This window comes from Mesoplodon mirus, assembly GCF_964341445.2.
Source record: "Mesoplodon mirus genome assembly, chromosome: X".
Classification (NCBI taxonomy): Eukaryota; Metazoa; Chordata; class Mammalia; order Artiodactyla; family Ziphiidae; genus Mesoplodon; species Mesoplodon mirus.
The window spans coordinates 64,780,124-64,798,508 of NC_138981.1; the positions used below are offsets into that span (position 1 = coordinate 64,780,124).

Here is an 18,385-nt window from a genome sequence, read left to right on the forward strand (position 1 = left end):
AAGAAATCTACTTTATACATATTTTAAAATTAATTTTAAGTGTCCCTGGTTAACTGATGGGTTATACTGACTTAAAAAAAAAAAGACAATATGACCAACAAGTGTACATTTATTATACAACTGATTTTTTTTAAAGAACTGCCATAATGATAAATATTTTTAAATTTTTTGGGGGGGACTATATTATTGACCGGTTGACCCAAACCCTAATTGTCCTAGTGCTCTATCTCATCAGGGTAGGGTAATCCACCTACTTTCTGGATTTCTTTCTTCCTCTATTTTGTTAGTGTTAAAAATGGAAATATCTGTTCATGTCATTAGAAAAAAATTGATGAGCATAAGCAAAGGGTTTCAATAAATAAACTTAAATTTTTCTGAGGATTTCATGGGACACAAAGTTACTCTGCCCAATTTAAAAAGTCAGATGAATGGCAAAGCAGTTAAAACTTTCACACACCATGTTATATCCATAGCAAGCACTCATCTCCATTACTTGAATAAATATCTACTGAACTACTAAGTCTGATCTTCCTTCATAAATTACTTTTCATTACTCCAAAGAAAAGCATTAAACATTGATAAATTTACCCAACACACTTGGTATAGCTGATACAGAATACTAACAATGCTGCAAATACCTCCCAATGATGACCGAAAAATGGAGTTTCTAGTAAATCTCTATAAAGAATTTTTAAATGGTGTTTTCCTAAACAGTAAGTAACCTTGTGTTTGACTGACTTCAGAGAAAATTAAACAATGTAGTTATTCAAGAGGGAGAAAGTACAAAATTTCTATTTATTTTCCCATACCTGAAGATTGACAAAATCCAGTATGTGAAGACAGCACTAAATTTTCGGTCACAGGCTTTATTTTCTGCTCATCACTGCTCCCCTCACCTACAGAATTCTGATCATCATCTCCTATATCAGAAGAAGATGAGGAAGAAATGTCAGCCTGCTTCCTTTTAGTGCTTGTTCTTAGGGAGTTTCTCATTTTCTCCTTCATATTGCCTGCCTTCTTTTTAGCTGAAACTCTTTGTTTCTTCGGCTTTTTATTATCTTCGGAACTTTCCTCAACATCAGAAGATGATGAGCCATTTTGTACTTCCTTGGTATTTCTCTTTGAATTTAAATTTCTTCTTTCCCTTAATTCAATTCTTTTTGGTCTCTTATCAGAAGAATCACAACCATCTTCTTTCATGGAATATTTCTCAGTATCAGATGATGAACAATCTTGTCTCTTCCTTGAACTCTTTTCAGGTAAGTTGCACCTTTTCTTCTCTCGACTGGATGCTCCATTCTTACTCCTCTTATCTTCAGAAGAATCACAACTATCTCTTTTCCCTGGTAACTTCTCAGCATTATCGGATAATTCATCCTTCTTTTTAGAAGTTTTATCTTTTATTTTTTTACTCTTCTTTTCCCCATCAGTTGTGTCATTCTTATTTTGTTTTATGCCTTTAGGAAAATGGAAAATTTCTTCTCCCTCGGGTAATTTCTCAGTGCTATCAGATGATGATTCATACTGTTGTTCCATCTTAATTCCTTTTTTCTTCAAGTCTGTAGTTTTCTTTTCTTTTTCTTCAGTTCCCTTTTTGCTCTGCTTGTTATCATCTTCAGAGGATTCATCACTCTGTTCTTTCTTTGGGAACTTTTCAGCAATATCAGATAAGCCACCTTGTACTTTCTTACACGTTTTGGTTTTCAGATACTTACTCTTTTCTTTAGTTTCAGCAACCTTTTTGTCTTCTGGAGAATTAAAACTCTCCTCTTTCCCAGAAGAAAGCTTATCAGCACCATCTGAGGAAACACTTGGCTGCTGCTTCTTAGAGAGTCGATCTCTCAATTCCATGAGAGTCTTGTCTTTATCAACTATGCCTTCTGCTGAAGAGAAATTTTCTCTCTCTTCTTTCCTTTCAGCATCATCAGATGATCCTTCCTGGGCAGTCCTCAAACCTTTCTGACCTTGATTATCCATTCCTTTTTTGCTGTGTTTTTCATCTTCAGAAGAATCATAATCTTCTTTATTTGGAACTCTTTTTGTTGTTGTTCTGGCAGCCCCGATTTTACTCATACTCTTTATCTCTTTTTCTAATTCTGAGTCATAATTAGAAGATTCAGACTGGTTTTGTCGTTTCCTTTTAGAAATTATAGACCTTTTAGCAGATTTGCCTTTTTTAATATCAAAATCTGAGCCAGAAGTAGAACTTTTTCGTTTCCTTTTTCCTTTGTCATCTTTCCCTGTTTGAGTCTTTACATCATACAAAGTCTTCTCATGATTTGTATGAGGTTCATTAATATCAGTATCTGAAGAAGAACTGTGACTCATCCTGGATACTTCTTTGAGGATTGCTAGCATTTCATCAGAATCTGAATTTTGATCCACAGTCTCTGACTGCTTAGACTTAGGCAATTTATTAGGTTTAGGATTATCTATAGCACTGTCAGAAGAATTCCGCTTATCCTTTTTTCTCATTGAAACTGATAGTTTTTGTTTCTCCTTAATGGTGTCATTATTTTCTTCATCTGAATTAAATGTTGTAGGGTTGGTTTCTGTCTGTCGCCTCAAGGGTGTAGTCTTTACACGTGGGGATCTTCGAAGATCAGATTCTTCTGAAAGTAATGGAACTTCACTTTCAACCAAATGCTCATTATCATTCTTTTCCTGTTCAAGTCCACAGTTCTCCAGCTTGGGGTTCAGACAAGAACTTCTATAGCTATCTTTATCTTGTGGAACTTCCTGACAATCAGCACCTTTAATTGGGGAATTAGAAAGGGAAACAGGGGTGAGTTTAACATATAATTCTTTTGTTACTTTAGCTGTTGTTTTTGATTTAATACCTCCTCTGTTGTCTTTTGAAGTAATATTTAATTTTACAGAACTCTCCAGTTCTTGCTCAGTTCCACTGTTGCCATCTCCCTGATAATCTGCTGAACTCTGAACTTCCATAGCAGTCTCAAGATTCTCAAAAATGTCTTCTGGAACTGAGGAAGGAACAGACACAATATCCATGTCTAAGTCTTCAGAAGTGTTAGCAGGTTCATACTGAGGTTCTTCTTTTTTATCAGATTTTTTATGTTCACCACTGGGATTTTTATTTGCTCTTTGTTCCTCTACCACAACACTCTGATCCACATGCTCACTATCTACCTGCTTTCTTGACAGTTTAGCTTCTGATTTTGAAATATCCTTCCTTTCCAAAGCACAGGGTTTTTCTCCTTTTCGTACTTTTGTTTCAGACTTAGCATCTATGACTTTATGCTCTTTGGTATTTTTCTCTTTGTTTACAGCATCCAAAGCTCGAATCTCTGAATTCAAATCTTCTTCCAACGCAAGATGAGCTTTCTTGATATCAGCCAACACAGATTTAAAAGCCTTAAGCTGACGTAACTTTGTAGCAGAATTGATTTCTGAATTATCTGTTGCCTGCTTCAAAAACTTAACGTAACTGGAGTTCATGTTGGCAGTAGTCTCAATCAGTTTCTTTGCCTTCTTAATCATCTCCTTGGGCACAATTAGTGCTGAATAAGAGTAGGTTACAGAACCAGAACATGAATCATCTAATTTCTTTTCTTCTCCATTACAATTTGAACTGTTTTTCTTTGGAGAAAATCTGGGTGTATGGTCATATACTTTACTACTCTTTTCATTGTCAACTTTTATCTTCTTCTTATTTTGTTGCAACAACTGTTCTAAGTTTTCAAATACGCTGTTACATGCTGTGACCAAATCCAACAAAGGCTCCGGGTGACAAATGTAGCAATACCATTGGTTGTTTTCATCCATTATTGTAGACAGCTCCTTTCGACCAAGGTTGCGTAGAATGCATTTCTTGCAGAAGGCATTATGGCAAAAGTCACAACAAATCAAGTTTCCACCTTCTGCACACCATCTGAAATTATTTAAAGATTAAAATATTATTCTGAAATGAAACAATTTTAAACCTTTACAGTATTAAAGCAATTTAAAATTTCCTGGCAGCAATTTTAATAGCAAAGTAATTTTGGTCATTTAATTATTCTTTATTAGAAAATTAAAAGACATAAACCAAGGACTTCATGGAAAAGAACAACCTTCCACAAAAGATATCAATGATGATACTATAAAAAACAGATCTAGTAACAGACTATGTAAGAATTTCGCCTCAAAAAGCAGACAACACTGAATTTTAGCTCATCTTGATTTATTACCTACCTACACTGTTCATCCATTCCATCTGAGTCACGGCTAATATCATCACTCATGTAATATTTAAAGCAATTCTATTAAAAAAGAAAAGGGAAAGGGGAAATTTATTCAAAACTGTTAACATTCATAAAGGAAAAAAACTTTATTTTTAAGTCATTAAAAAAGTACAGGGAATGTGTGTGTGTGTGTGTGTTTTAGAGAATCAAAGCGATAACACTGTATTACCCCTACTAGTACTTTCCAGACACAGGAATAGCTCAAGAAATTAATTCCTTGAAATAGATTTCCATATCATCAAGTACCACTGTTCCTTACATAAAAGTTGATAAAAGATTTTGGTAAAGCAAATTTCTGATCTCATATGACTAGCTACCAAAGATCTACATAAAAATGTATTAGATGTTGCTATTAGTTAATAATAATTTACTAGTCATCATATATAAACAGCTACTATGTATAGAGCTGAGCAACAGTATCCTACATTAACCTACATTATCTTTAAATCTCAAATACCTACTGTGCAAGGTAGGAGGTATTACAGCCCAATTTGAGAGAAAAGGCTTTGGTTCATTAATATGTAAATAAATCTCCTAAAGTTATACAACTGGAAGAGGCAAAACTGGTATTCAAATCCAAGTCTGAATGACTTTAAATTCCTTTTCACTGGGACTGGAGAAAAGGGAAGGTTCCATGCCCACTGATGAAAACTACTGATTACTGAATTGGGCTAGGCTCAACAGACTGGCCCTTGAAAAAATAAAAACCAATCACGTATATAAGAAAAGAGAAAAGCAACGCACGTTACAAATCCAACAATATAAAATGCAGCTGTCACAATTTAAAACTAGAAGCTACAACATGTACCCTAAACAGGCTCCTGGCTGAAATGAATTCAAGGAAAGGAAGACACAAATTACTAAAAGATGGAGTAAATTTAGTACATTTAAGGAGGTCTACATCTACCAAAAATTCATACAAGATCTAGAACTGGAACTCTAATTAAGGAAAGTCTGGTCTGCCCCTGCAATTCAAGGAGGCATTTTGTTGGGAAGCAAACTAACAAAGGATTAATTTTAGCAGTAATATGAGTTGGGGAAATGATAACCTTAATATTATAGATACTTAAAATTAATTCCAAGGTATTACTTGTAAAAAAGTTTACACAGACTGTTAAAACTATCTTCAATACATATGAAACATTTTTAATTCTATTATCTCCAAATTATGTCAAAACCCTGCTCCACATGGAGAGTTCAGATTTGGGTAATTAGGCTATGTAAGAGGGAATGTTATAAAACATATGTGTGCACAAATATATACTCTGCAGTTTCCCAACACACCACACTCTCCCTCACCTCTGAGCCTTTGAATACCAAGTTGCCTCTGGCCTAGAATATGCTGAACCAATTCCACTTTGCCAAGCTAGTTCCTATTTATATTTCAGGTACCAGCTACATCATCTCCATTATAAAACCCCACCACCACCCAACTCCAAATTACAAAGGCTTCCTGTGTGTTCCCAAAGTACACAGTAACTCCCCTATCATAGCACTTATTGGGCCTTTCATGTCTGTCTTACCCACTACATTATATGTCCTCCAATGGCAGAGACCATTTCCATCTTCATCACTGTGCATCAAAAGTCTGACACGTTAAGCATTCAAATATTTGTGGAATTAATTATCAACAGATCATTACATACCTTACAAATAAGTACTTGCAGTGAAGGATGTCTATAAATGGAATCTTTTTGAAAATGATTGACCTGTTGTCCACAAGCGGTACAGCTCACAATCCCATGAAGCCCATCTTCTAGGAGAAAGGAATGACCATTATTCACACATATACACACATACAAAAAGATATATACTTTAGTCAGCATTTCCCAATATTCGAATTGAAAATTAAATACCTCATAATCCCTGGGAAAATGACATTTTGGACACAAATACAAAGGTTAATAATTTTACGGACTTACTAAAAACATGACAACCTTGACAAACTGCAGAGCTAACTTGCTCCCTTTTACAGATACAAACCCTGTTTCTTACAACAACTTGATATAACATGAAGAGACTCCATAAAAGAAGTTCTAAAAATAGGGGTCAAGAGCTCTTTTTCATTTTGCTACTGCTTCACAAAGAAATTCAGGATCAGTTCTTAAAGAATGGGGAAGTGAAAGATATGGAATAGATTATTTTGTAACCCTGTACTTAAGTTAGGTATGCCATAAAGTTTTTATTCTCAAAATGGAATTGTCTACACAGATCCTTTCAATATTATGTGAAAACCTGCTAACTTTATATTACCAATTTCCTTCCTAAGATTCCCTTCAATACTATCCACAATCCCCATTAACCTGCCTTTTTTTCTATGTCTATTACATATCGGCACTGTCTATTATTTCCAAATAAGGACAAATAAGATTTGCAGGTATATCTATCTTGACAGCAAAACTTCAGAATGGCTGCGTTTTGACAGAGCCCCATTCCACAGTTTCTGCAGAAAAACAGACGGAAGATAACCTACACAAGAATAAAGGGGACCTCTCCTGCCTCACTCTTGTCCCTAGTTCTGCATGGTGCTTCACAATCTGAGCTGAACATCAGAATCAGCCAAAGAAACTTTTAAAAACAGGGACAGACATTCCCACCCCTAACCCACTGAATGGGGATCTCCTGGACACTTCTTTTCCTTTTTTCAGTTTTACAGATGACTCTGATGTGCAACCAAGGCCTTGATCCAAATAAGATGGTAGACTATGATTCAAAAGAGGCCAGTGAAAATGCCTGCATTCACCAAAAAAAAGAAAAAAGTGAATGACTTAAAAAAAGAAAAAAAACTGTCTCTATCCCTAAATAAAAGACAAAACAACAAATACATTATTTCTCACCTTTAAATTTTCTATTTTGTGTTTTTCTTAGTTTTAAGGTCCAAAGCACCATGGACCCAAGCATTATCACAAATATTTTTATTTGAAGAAGTTAAAGTTTTTTTTTTTATTAGTTTCTGCTTTATAACAAAGTGAATCAGTCATACATATACTGAAGAAGTTAAAGTTTAACCAAGGTATAAGGGCACCATGATACTTTTCCAGAAAATATAGAGAATGTGAAGACCTACTATATAAGCTGCTAATATTTTCCTTTAAATCATATTCTCCTCCATTAGTTTTGATCTTGAGTATTCATATATTCTGTATTTCTTTTAACATAAATATACAGTGTGTTTTTTCATGTCAAATAATGATTGCATTCATATAAACAAGGTAACAAAAAGCTAGAGTTTGAATGTTCATCCACTGTTAGATAATATTAAGTATCTTCTATGTGCTTTCGCACATATATCACTCAAGAATTTTAAAAAACTAGGTGATCCATTGGAGACTTTCTCCCATATGTGCACAATGACTCTTATAAAGGATATTCATTGCAGTGTTAATTAGCAAATTGGAAAAATTTGAAAACGAAAATTAGAAATAATTTCACATTTGGGAAATGGATAGTGGTTTACTCATACAACTAAATTCTACAGAAGAGCGAAAAATAAAAAACTAGATTGTACATTTACTGATATGAATACATGTCAAAATCAATATTGGATGAGAAGTTCTACAAAAGGATATATACAAGATCCTACTTTGTATACTTTTAAATGAAAAATAAATGCTGTAAGAATAAAAATATGTAAAGAAAAATATAAAAACATGCATGGAAACACCACACATGCATACAAACGTCAAATAATCACAAGCTGAGGTGTGAAAGGAAGGATAAATAGATGAGAGTAGGACTAAACCAATTAGTTTAAGTGAGATCTTAAGTGAGATCTCAAACAAATATTGTAAAATGCTCAAGTGTTACTTTAGTATACATACTTGTTTCTATGCATGTATGTTTTAAATTTTTGTTTGTTTGTTTGTTTGTTTTTTGCGGTACGCGGGCCTCTCACTGTTGTGGCCTCTCCCGTTGCGGAGCACAGGCTCCGAATGCGCAGGCTCAGCGGCCATGGCTCACGGGCCCAGCCGCTCCGCGGCATGTGGGATCCTCCCGGACCAGGGCACGAACCCGTGTCCCCTGCATCGGCAGGCGGACTCTCAACCACTGCGCCACCAGGGAAGCCCTATGTTTTAAATTTTTATTTTTAGTTATGAAATATCTTCATGATTATAATATACATAGTGTATAAATGGAAAAGAGGCATTTTCAATTCTGACCTCAATACATTTTATCAGTTTTAAAGAAAGAACAAAATTATTCTGCCATATAGAAAAATTAGGTGTAAAGTATGTTTTCTAATAATTAAACTAGGGAAAGGATATCAAAATAGGCTACAGTATTTAAAAAACAATGGCTCCTGAAATGATCAATATGTTTGTGTTTAATTTTGTTTCAAATCATTGTAAGATTATTTTATGTATAAAGTTTACCTTCTTGACAGTTTCCTAGATTAGACTTCAATTTTAGAACTAACTTTCCTAGGAAGTTTGAATATTAACTAGCAATTCAGTACCTCAGATCACTAGTTTATTCATACATGTGTATATGAGTAAACATAGTTAAATTTCCTGTGTGATTTCCGATAGCTTAAAGACGTAGCAAATCATTAAGACAAAAATTAACATGAAAGATTTTAAGTGCTATTATATGGCTATAAACATACATTTTCCCTTAAGCACAATATAAACATTCTTACACAGAACACTCAATAAAATGTTCCAGAGACATATCAGCTCAGACCAAATACCAGCAGCATAGTAAAGTGTCACTAAAAACACCCTCCCCAATGACTGTGGTTCTTTTTTATTCTCCTTTTAGCTGTTATCCACATTTGAGACACTGACTGCTCCAGAGTCCCTCCCCAAAAGACACCAATTAGATATTAATTTTGACACAATACACTTAGTTATCTGCCTTCCCTAGAGGACCCATAATCAGAAATAAAAAGAAAGAAACTCTTACTACTGGTCCTTATCATCACCTTCTACTTGCAGATTCTCTTATTTTAAATACTACTTAGCTTTGGTGAGCTCTGTTGTTGCAATGGCAGTTTCCCTACTATGAATTAGATTCTCAATGAATCTTCCTTATGCTTGAGAGGAGCAGAACACCCCCTTGTGGACAAAAGACTAAACAACATTTCCTTGAGTTTCTCTAACAATCTAATGAATTACTGAATCTGAAAATCGATATATATATATATATATATATATACACACACACATATACACACACACATATATATACATATATGTGTATATACACATATATGTGTATATATACTATAAATACAGATATATTTTACTAGTACCATCAAGATATCACATAGCACTGAAATTAAAATCTACACAAAACTTCACCAAGATAAGAACTATGCTATAATTTCACAATTTACATGATAAATATTTAAAAGACACGCTTCCATTACACTTCTATTTAGAAACTTAGTGTCATGTTCTACTTTTAGAGATTCATTCTTCCTATAGTAATGGATTCTGACTCTGTTAATCTGCCCAAAAAATACATACAGGTACTATTTTAAACTCACACACAAACAAGTGGGACACATACTCCACTGTCGTAAATTTCTAAATGAATCCTCCTTATGCTAACCTTCTACAGATGATTAGCCAATGGTTGTGTGTATAAGTGAGGGGAGACAGACAAAGGGAAAGGCGGCTCAGACAGATGGAGGGAAGGTTACTAGCTCTAGTTCCCGTCTCCTTCCTACTCATCTCTGCACTGATATCCTTAGATCAATAGATCTCTGACCTGAACGCACATAAGAACAAACTGGGGCACAGTCTTGACATCATCCTCAGAAATTCTAAATTGTTATGAGTGGAATCAAGGGACTTGCATTTTTAATAAGCACCCCAGGTGACACTAATGCAGATGTCCATCACTCTGTGAAACAATGTTTTAGATATGTATAAAGTTACCTGAAGGCCACAGGCAAGATTTTATCCAAATCTAAAGTTCCTTCGGGGTGAGAGGGAACACATGGTATTCTGGCATATAAGCATTACAGAACTAACATGTGTAAGAAGGAAATAGTAAGCTTCTTGAGATAACTTAATAGCCACTGAAGGCAAAGGCATTTTGATAAATGGTGTTTAACCTTTTCTGCTTCAGAGCTCAGAAAGAAACAGAAGTTATTTTTAAGTAGTGCTTTTAAAAAACAATGGGCAGAAAAGTGGAGGTATTTTTAGTAAGCACATCAGATTTTCCAATATGGTCATAAACAGCACTTTAAACTCATGTTTTCATTTTCACTTGTATTTACCTCCGCGTTTTTTGAGATTTTCAGTTTTCATTTTACTTCTGCTTCTAAATTCAGGCCCTTTAAAATCATCTTTGTCTTCATTCAGCACTGGCTCTGGTTGTACAATCACTGTACCTAGAATGATTTCATTTAAAAAACCATTACACATATTAAATGTGCAAGTGAAGTACAAGACTTCAGTTCAGATAAAGCCAACATTGCTGGTACATAGTTTTGTTTCTTTCAAGCTTTCAATATTTGTATAAGGACCTCTCAAGAATAAATAAAACAGGGAAATAGTAAAAGGGCCAGGTGTCAACAGATTACTTGTTGGAATATAGTTCATAAAAATGGGGGGGCAGTATTATGTATTGATTCATAACAGAAATGTGTGAATAAAGTAGAAAGCCTTAGCCCAGTTCTGAATTTTATACTGCCTATCACAAAAGCTGTTCTGAATATGAACATCCATGCTAAGTTCCACAGTTTAAAAAATAAAAGGATCAGAAGAGAAAATTTTAAAAAGACATCCTATTCTTCTCATAAGCCAAATCATAAATGCAGAAAAAGATTTTTAAGGGGTTGTTTTATATTGATTTGGGGGAGGATAGTGGGGGACAATGTGAGAAGTTAATTCTGCTATTACTGCTATACCTATTCTGTGGCATTTCCCAAATAATACATCAAAGTTTCAGTACCCTGCAAAGTCTTTAAAGAGTTTTAAACAAAGACTGCCTTAAGATACTTAATTAAGCTCAAGTGCTATGACAATAAATTGCAGAATGAGATCAATTGTTGGTCCCTATGGAAATCTTTTAGAAAGAATGTACTTTGTTAGCTATAAAACATGTGAACTGAGGAGAGAGGGTGCTAATTTAAGTTTTCATTTTAATCTCTCAAGAGCAAATAAAGCAGGGGCATAGTAAAAAGGGTCCAGGTCTCACATTTACCTACATTGCTGGGCTTAGTAATTGGGCCTTACTGACAACAACTAAGAAAGTACAGTCATCCCTCGGTATCCATGGGAGATTTGTTCCAGGACCCCTTGGCTACCAAAATCCGTGGATGCTCAAGTCCCTTAAATAAAATGGCATAGTATTTGCATATAACCTACGTACATCGTCCTGTATACTTTAAATCATCTCTAGATTACTTATAATACCTAATACAATGTAAACACTATGTTAATAGTTGCTGGCCAACGACAAACTCAAGTTTTGCATTTTGGAACTTTCCAGAATTTTTTTCCCCAAATATTTCTGATCTGCAGTTGACTGAATATGCAGATGCGGAACCCACGGATACGGAGGGCCAACTGTAAAATCTGGTAGTTGTCAGGGGCTGTCTCCCTGAAACATGGGTCTATGTTATTTAGCGAGCAAGTTTTAGCAAGGTATAGCACCTACTTAAATGAATTTCTGAGTCTCTGAAAAAAGGGGGGAAATAGGGCACAGAGGATTGAGTTTTTACAAACTGGTAAATATAAATAATCTCCACACACAGAAAAAACCTTTATTCACAACAACCATTTCACATATATACTCTCAGAGAAGCCCTGGCATTTGAAAAAAGCTAAAGATTTATAGTTAACCAAAAAAAAACAGATTTCTTTCTGAAGCTTCTTCTCTAAATGGAAGCAAAGCAGCAGAGTGGAAAGAGCACTCACTAGCTTTGGATTCAGGCAGACCTGGGTTCAAATCTTAGCTTCTCAATTTAAAGCTGAAAAAGTTCCTTGAGCTCTGAATTTGTTCCTTCATCTCACAAGTAGAAACAGTAACTACCTTACAGCATTGTTTTGAGGATTAAATAAGTTAATTTTTTAAGAGTCTGGTACTTATACATACTCAATATAGTATTATAACAATAATTATAATCAATCAAATTTAACCTTATGAAACAGGTCTATTTTTGGTTTGGTGGGAGAGAATTACGCTTAGTTCAGGTTCGTAACATCCCATACTAACTCTCTTCCACAATATCACTAAAAGAAAGATTGGAATTCCTAGTTCTTAGCTCACCCAGTGGCCATCATAAGGACTCCCAGTGACAACCACTGAGAATGTAATAATCCAAAGTGAGTCACTGCCTATGGGACTCAGACTCCCATGTTAGTTGTTTCTGCCGTAGGCCACCAAAACCATTACATAAAATTGTCACAGATGATTTTCAAAGCCAAGTAAATGATAGGCCCATCAATTTTCCTTCTATCTTTCTTCTTTCTCTCATTCATTTCATTTCTCATCTATTATAACTCCCAATTTGTCCTAGTAAAGCAATGTATTATTCTCCTAACTCATCATTTTTTTAAATTTCCATAATCAAAAAATGTGTCACATAAACATAAGTAGAGACAGAGAAAAAAGTAGTAAACACTGCTATAAATGATCTGTGAGAATAAATTTGAAAAATCTGGTAAGAGCCTTTAAACATATTATTCAATAAAGAAAAAAATCTAAACTGTTGATTTCTGAAACACTATGAAATTACCAAGACCCTTGTCATTCTCTCATCATGTAATCACACTGCTCTCAGACTTGGGTTATGAAAAGTCCAAGATTTTCATTTGGCTTCCCCCCTCCCCACCCCTGCCCAGGCCCCAATCTGATCAATGCACTTTTAAGGTTAGAAATGCAACAGTTGAGAGGAAATGTAACAAGGCGTTTTTAAAAAGATAATTACAAGAAATATACCTAAGTCAAATTTAATAGGTAACTTCAGCTTTGCGTCTTAGGGAATTTAAGAATGCAGTAAGACTAAACTAGACTGTAAATGTTTTTTTAAGAAGTTTTCAGAGTATTCATTACGTTTTTCTATAAAGCAAGCACATTAAAATTTACTGAACCAAAACTTAATATACTAAACTTTTAAACCAACTTCCACATTCAAGTATAATTTGGAAAATAAAATCCCTTTTCTAAAACCCAATGGAAAGAGAAAATAAGTCTTTTTCTTATCAAACCTGACTGAATATTCTAAATTTTGAACCTCAATAACACACATTATCATACTAATACATTTCCAGACCGTCACTATCAAAATATTAGGTTTGGCCCTTCACACACAGCTTAAAGTAATCAAGTTCCAATTTTATAATAATGACATTTAAAAATGCATTTCAACTTTAACTTCATATGAAAAATTAATACACTTTACCTTTTGGCAAGCTTTGCATAGTAATATCATTTTCTGAATTTTCATTAGAAGCATCTTCATTTACAGTTTCATCCAAAGGTTTTTCATCATCAGATTCTACATACTTTGTTACAATTGAAGGTTTCCTATGAGAGAATTAAGTCCACAGAATTATGGACATTTCTGCTATTGGAAAAACACCCAAGTAACATAAATAACATGTTTAGATTAAGCAGTGGCTCTTAACCAGGGATACATATCAGAATCACCTAGGGAAGCATACATCTCTATACCATATAACGGAATATTATGACTTAGTAGGTCTTGGGAAGGATCAGAGCATGTGCATTCTGAAAAAGCTATGAGGAAGATTTTGAAGGAAACTCCTATTTAAGAATCACCACCTTAGGGAATAAGTTAATAACAAGCAAGCTGTGATTATTAAGAGACATTTCCACTGGTCCAAAAAAGTATAAGTCCAATAGAATAAACTGCAAACTTCTAATACAAACTACACTTCACATTTATATTATGCATTACATTATGCTTTGAAGTAGTTTCAGTTGTTACATACAATTCACTTTGACAATTTAACACAGACAAGTATTTTAACCACTCTTTGATCTTCTTATAACTTCCTCATAACTATGATGGCTACCAGTCCCCATCCTAGACAATTTCATATAACCCTAAAAAACTCATATTGCCTCATGAGGCATTCAACATTTCATTTCCCCTTTTCTCCTTGTTTTTAAAGCACATATATTATCTGACAGAAATTATCTACATATTGCCAGGGCCACTAATATATATAATAAATCCCCTCCTGGGAAATTTTAAATTAAAATTAAAAGTCAAGTGATGGATACAAGAGACTCATTATACTATACTGCCCTTTTAAAAATATATATGTTTGTATAAAATAGTTTACTGAGAACAGAGTGCTTTAAGTTTAGAAAAAAAGATTATTCTAAGAAAAAGAAAATAAAACAACCTGAAAAAGAAAGTAACTTTTTTCCCTTCAACATCAACCAACCTCTTTGATCGTGATGATCCTGATGATTTGGATTTTTCTGAAGAGCTAGCTCCCTAAATGCGAGAAATAAATACAAAGGTGAGTAAAACTCTCAGAGAAACATCCCTACAATTAACCGTTTCCCTATACCAAGATCTCTAATATAGTGATAGAATGAGATATAATTTTTATGCCTAAAATATTTTTCTAAAAAGAACTCCAAAAACTAATTCTAATTTACTCTCAAGTTTCCTTGATTTAAGATTAATTATTTCATTAAATTGTTACTGTTGAATTTTGAGGTACAGAAGATGATACACTGCTATATCATGATCTTGGTCTAAGCCAACAAAGACAAAACAAAGGTGTAGAGATAATCAGATCCCAACAGAGGCAGAGAGTTTTAAGGATCTAAACGTGTCATTTTCTCTATCCTAACATATGGCACAGAGTACCTTCTACGATTTCCTTTGAGATACTAAATTTACCTTGGTTTTGCCAATATAATCAGTATATTTTATTGGATTCAATTTTTTACACTAGGTGGGAAGAATCCTAAAACCGTAGTGTAGGCTGGGGTATCAGGTGAAGGACCTCAGGATGGGTTCCAATAATACTGCTTAAGAGACTCTAAAATATTCAGTTTTGAGAGATCTCAGAACCATGGGGATATGCCCATAACAACCACCTTGGGCACCACTGTTGCAATATAATAACACTCAAATACCTATCTGTTAGCAAGCCTTCAGTTGTCTGACTTTAGCTATACAGCTGAAGCAAACCACAACAATAACAAAAACAATGAACACCATCAAAAAGTGGACAATGACCCAAAATGAAGTACTGTAATAATACTTGGGTATAACAGTAAATAAACTCAAACACATGCATGTATTAAATAAAAGCAACCTGATGACATACTCTAGTTGATTAGCATTAATTAATAAATATCTTTTAAATGCTTTAAATTATTCTTACCTCTTCCTTGCTGTTTTCCATCATATCAGAGTTATTTCCAGAACCACTGACTTTATCTTAAAAGAGAAGAAATAAAAACATTATTTATCTCTTTGGTGCATTATCAAATAGAACACCAATACCTACGATTCCATGAACCTATTTTTCAATCTATATAGTATGGCAGTATTGGAAGTACTTTACTCACGTTAAAATATAAGAGCTTTCTATCAACTATACTCCAATAATTTTTTAAAAAATAATATTGCTTTGGTTAAAAAAGAGTTTTCTGAGTGGCATGGACATATATACACTACCAAACGTAAAATAGATAGCTAGTGGGAAGCAGCTGCATAGCACAGGGAGATCAGCTTGGTGCTTTGTGACCACCTAGAGGGGTGGGATAGGGAGGGTGGGAGGGAGGCAGACGCAAGAGGGAAGAGATATGGGAACATATGTATATGTATAACTGATTCACTTTGTTATAAAGCAGAAACTAACACACCATTGTAAAGCGATTATACTCCAATAAAGATGTTTAAAAAAATTCATGTAAAAAACCCAAAAAAAAAGTTTTCTGATTAAAATCACTCTCTTTTCTTTTTTTTTTTTTTGTGGTACGCGGCCTCTCACTGTTGTGGCCTCTCCCGCTGCGGAGCACAGGCTCCGGACGCACAGGCTCAGCGGCCACCGCTCATGGACCCAGCCACTCCACGGCATGTGGGATCTTCCCGGACCGGGGCACGAATGCGTGTCCCCTGAATCGGCAGGTGGACTCTCAACCACTGCGCCACCAGGGAAGCCCCAAAATCACTCTCTTTTGACACACTAATCCATTCTGAAACAGCATTTGTGAAAAGAGCAGTTTGTAATCAAAATATTTCCTACTGTAATTGTTCAAGGTTTTTCTCTTAGAAGAAAATTTAAGTTCCATCTTCTACTAAAAATAAAATCACATTATTAATTGTATTTTCCTTTACCATAAGACACTAAAAGAAGAAAAAAAACTTCGTAAAGGAAGCAGAGGGAAGGAAGTAATAAAGATTAGAGTAGAAATTAATGAAACAGGGAATAGAAATCAATAGAGAAAAATCAACGAAACCAAAATAACTTCTTTGAAAAGATGAATAAAACTGAAAAAAAAAAAACTTAGGCTAGATGGACCAAGAAAAAAAAGGAGACAAGACTCAAATTACTAGAATAAGAAATTAAAGAGGGGATGTTACTACTTACCTTAAAGAAACAAAAGGATTATAAAGAAATATCATGAACAACTGTATGCCAACAAATTAGATAACCTAAATGAAATGGACAAATTCCTAAACACACACAAACTACTGAAGCTGACACAAGAATAAAAGAGACAAGGTAAATAGACCTATAACTGAAAAGACTGAATTGGTAATCAAAAAACTACCCACAAAGAAAAGCAAAGGTCCAGATGGTTTCACTGCCAAATGACACCAAACATTCAAAAAAAAAAAGCATTAACACCAATTTTTCACAAACTCTTCTAATAAAAAAGGGGGAAACACATCCCACCTCATTCAATGAGAACAGTATCGTACCAAACCAGAAAAGATACCACAAAAAAGACCAACATCACTTATGAATACAGGTGTAAAAGTCCTTAATAAAATACTAGCAAACTTCAAAAGAATGAAAGACATGTCTTTCTGCTACAGACTGCGAGAAAAAAGACATATCTTGCAAAAGACATATCTAATAAAGAACTATTATCTAAAATATATAAAAAAACCCAAACTCAACAATAATAATATAAACAACATGATTAAAAGCAGGCAAAAGATCTGAAGACATTTTACCAAAGATATGCAAATGGAAAATGAGCATATGAAAAGATGCTCCACATCATATGTCATTAGGGAATTGGAAATTAAAAAAATAAGATAACACTATATACCTATTACAATGGACAAAATGCAGAACACTGACAACACAAAATGCTGGTAAGGATGTGGAGAAACAGGAACTCTCATTCACTGCTCAAAAAAATGCAAAATGGTCCAGCCACTTTTGGCAATATCTTACAAAATTAACCAAACTCGTACCACATGATCCAGCAATCACACTCCTTGATATTTACCCAAATAAGTTGAAAATAAAATCCACTCAAAAAACTGCACACAGATAGTTTTAAATATTTTTATTTATATAAACACCTTCATAAGTAGCTTTTTCCCCATAATTGTCAAAAGTTGGAAGCAACCAAGATATCCTTCAAAAGGTGAATTGGATAAACTAACTGTGTTACATCCAATCAATGAATAATATTCAGCTCTAAAAAGAAATAAGCTACCAAGCCATGAGAAGACATGAAGGAACTTTAAATGTATTGTATATTATTATGTGAAAAAAGCCAATCTGAAAAGGTTACATACTGTACGATTCCAACTATATGACGTTCTGGAAAAGACAAAACTATGGAGACAGTAAAAAGATCAATGGTTGCCAGGGATTTGGGGGCGGGAACAGGGAGAAGGATGGATAGATGGAACAGAGGATTTTAGTGCACTTGAGACAGGAGGGAGGGTGGCAGGGCACAACCATTAAAAGAATGACAGCCACTGAGGATACGACAAAAAACTGGTTAGAACAAAGTAGGCCCAAGATGGTGGAAGACTCAACTTCCAGTAAATCTTGAGCCTCATTATACACTCACTGTAATACATTAGCATGCTAAATGACACACCCACAAGGCACCATGAAAATTCCTAGGCTAACCATAAAAGGCCAAAAAGTAGGCAGTGACTCAATTCCTGGAAATCCCCACCCCTTCCCCAAAATAGTTGGAATAATCCTCTTACT

At 34.4% G+C, this 18,385-nt stretch overlaps 1 protein-coding gene across 7 annotated transcripts in view; it reads right to left on the reverse strand.

Annotated features, from left to right (window-relative positions):
• ATRX (ATRX chromatin remodeler) overlaps positions 1-18,385 on the reverse strand; it is a 234,116-nt gene that overhangs the window by 148,419 nt on the left and 67,312 nt on the right. For 3 of the 7 annotated variants that reach the window (XM_082610805.1, XM_082610809.1, XM_082610810.1), the window contains 7 exons: positions 15,578-15,633; positions 14,621-14,673; positions 13,606-13,730; positions 10,474-10,587; positions 5,891-6,000; positions 4,195-4,262; positions 810-3,892 (listed from right to left, as the gene is read on the reverse strand). In XM_082610805.1, coding sequence (XP_082466931.1) covers positions 810-3,892; positions 4,195-4,262; positions 5,891-6,000; positions 10,474-10,587; positions 13,606-13,730; positions 14,621-14,673; positions 15,578-15,633 — 3,609 coding nt within the window. The remainder of the gene's footprint in view (positions 1-809; positions 3,893-4,194; positions 4,263-5,890; positions 6,001-10,473; positions 10,588-13,605; positions 13,731-14,620; positions 14,674-15,577; positions 15,634-18,385) is intronic. The other 4 variants (XM_082610807.1, XM_082610806.1, XM_082610811.1 and 1 more) reach the window with 4 other exon arrangements.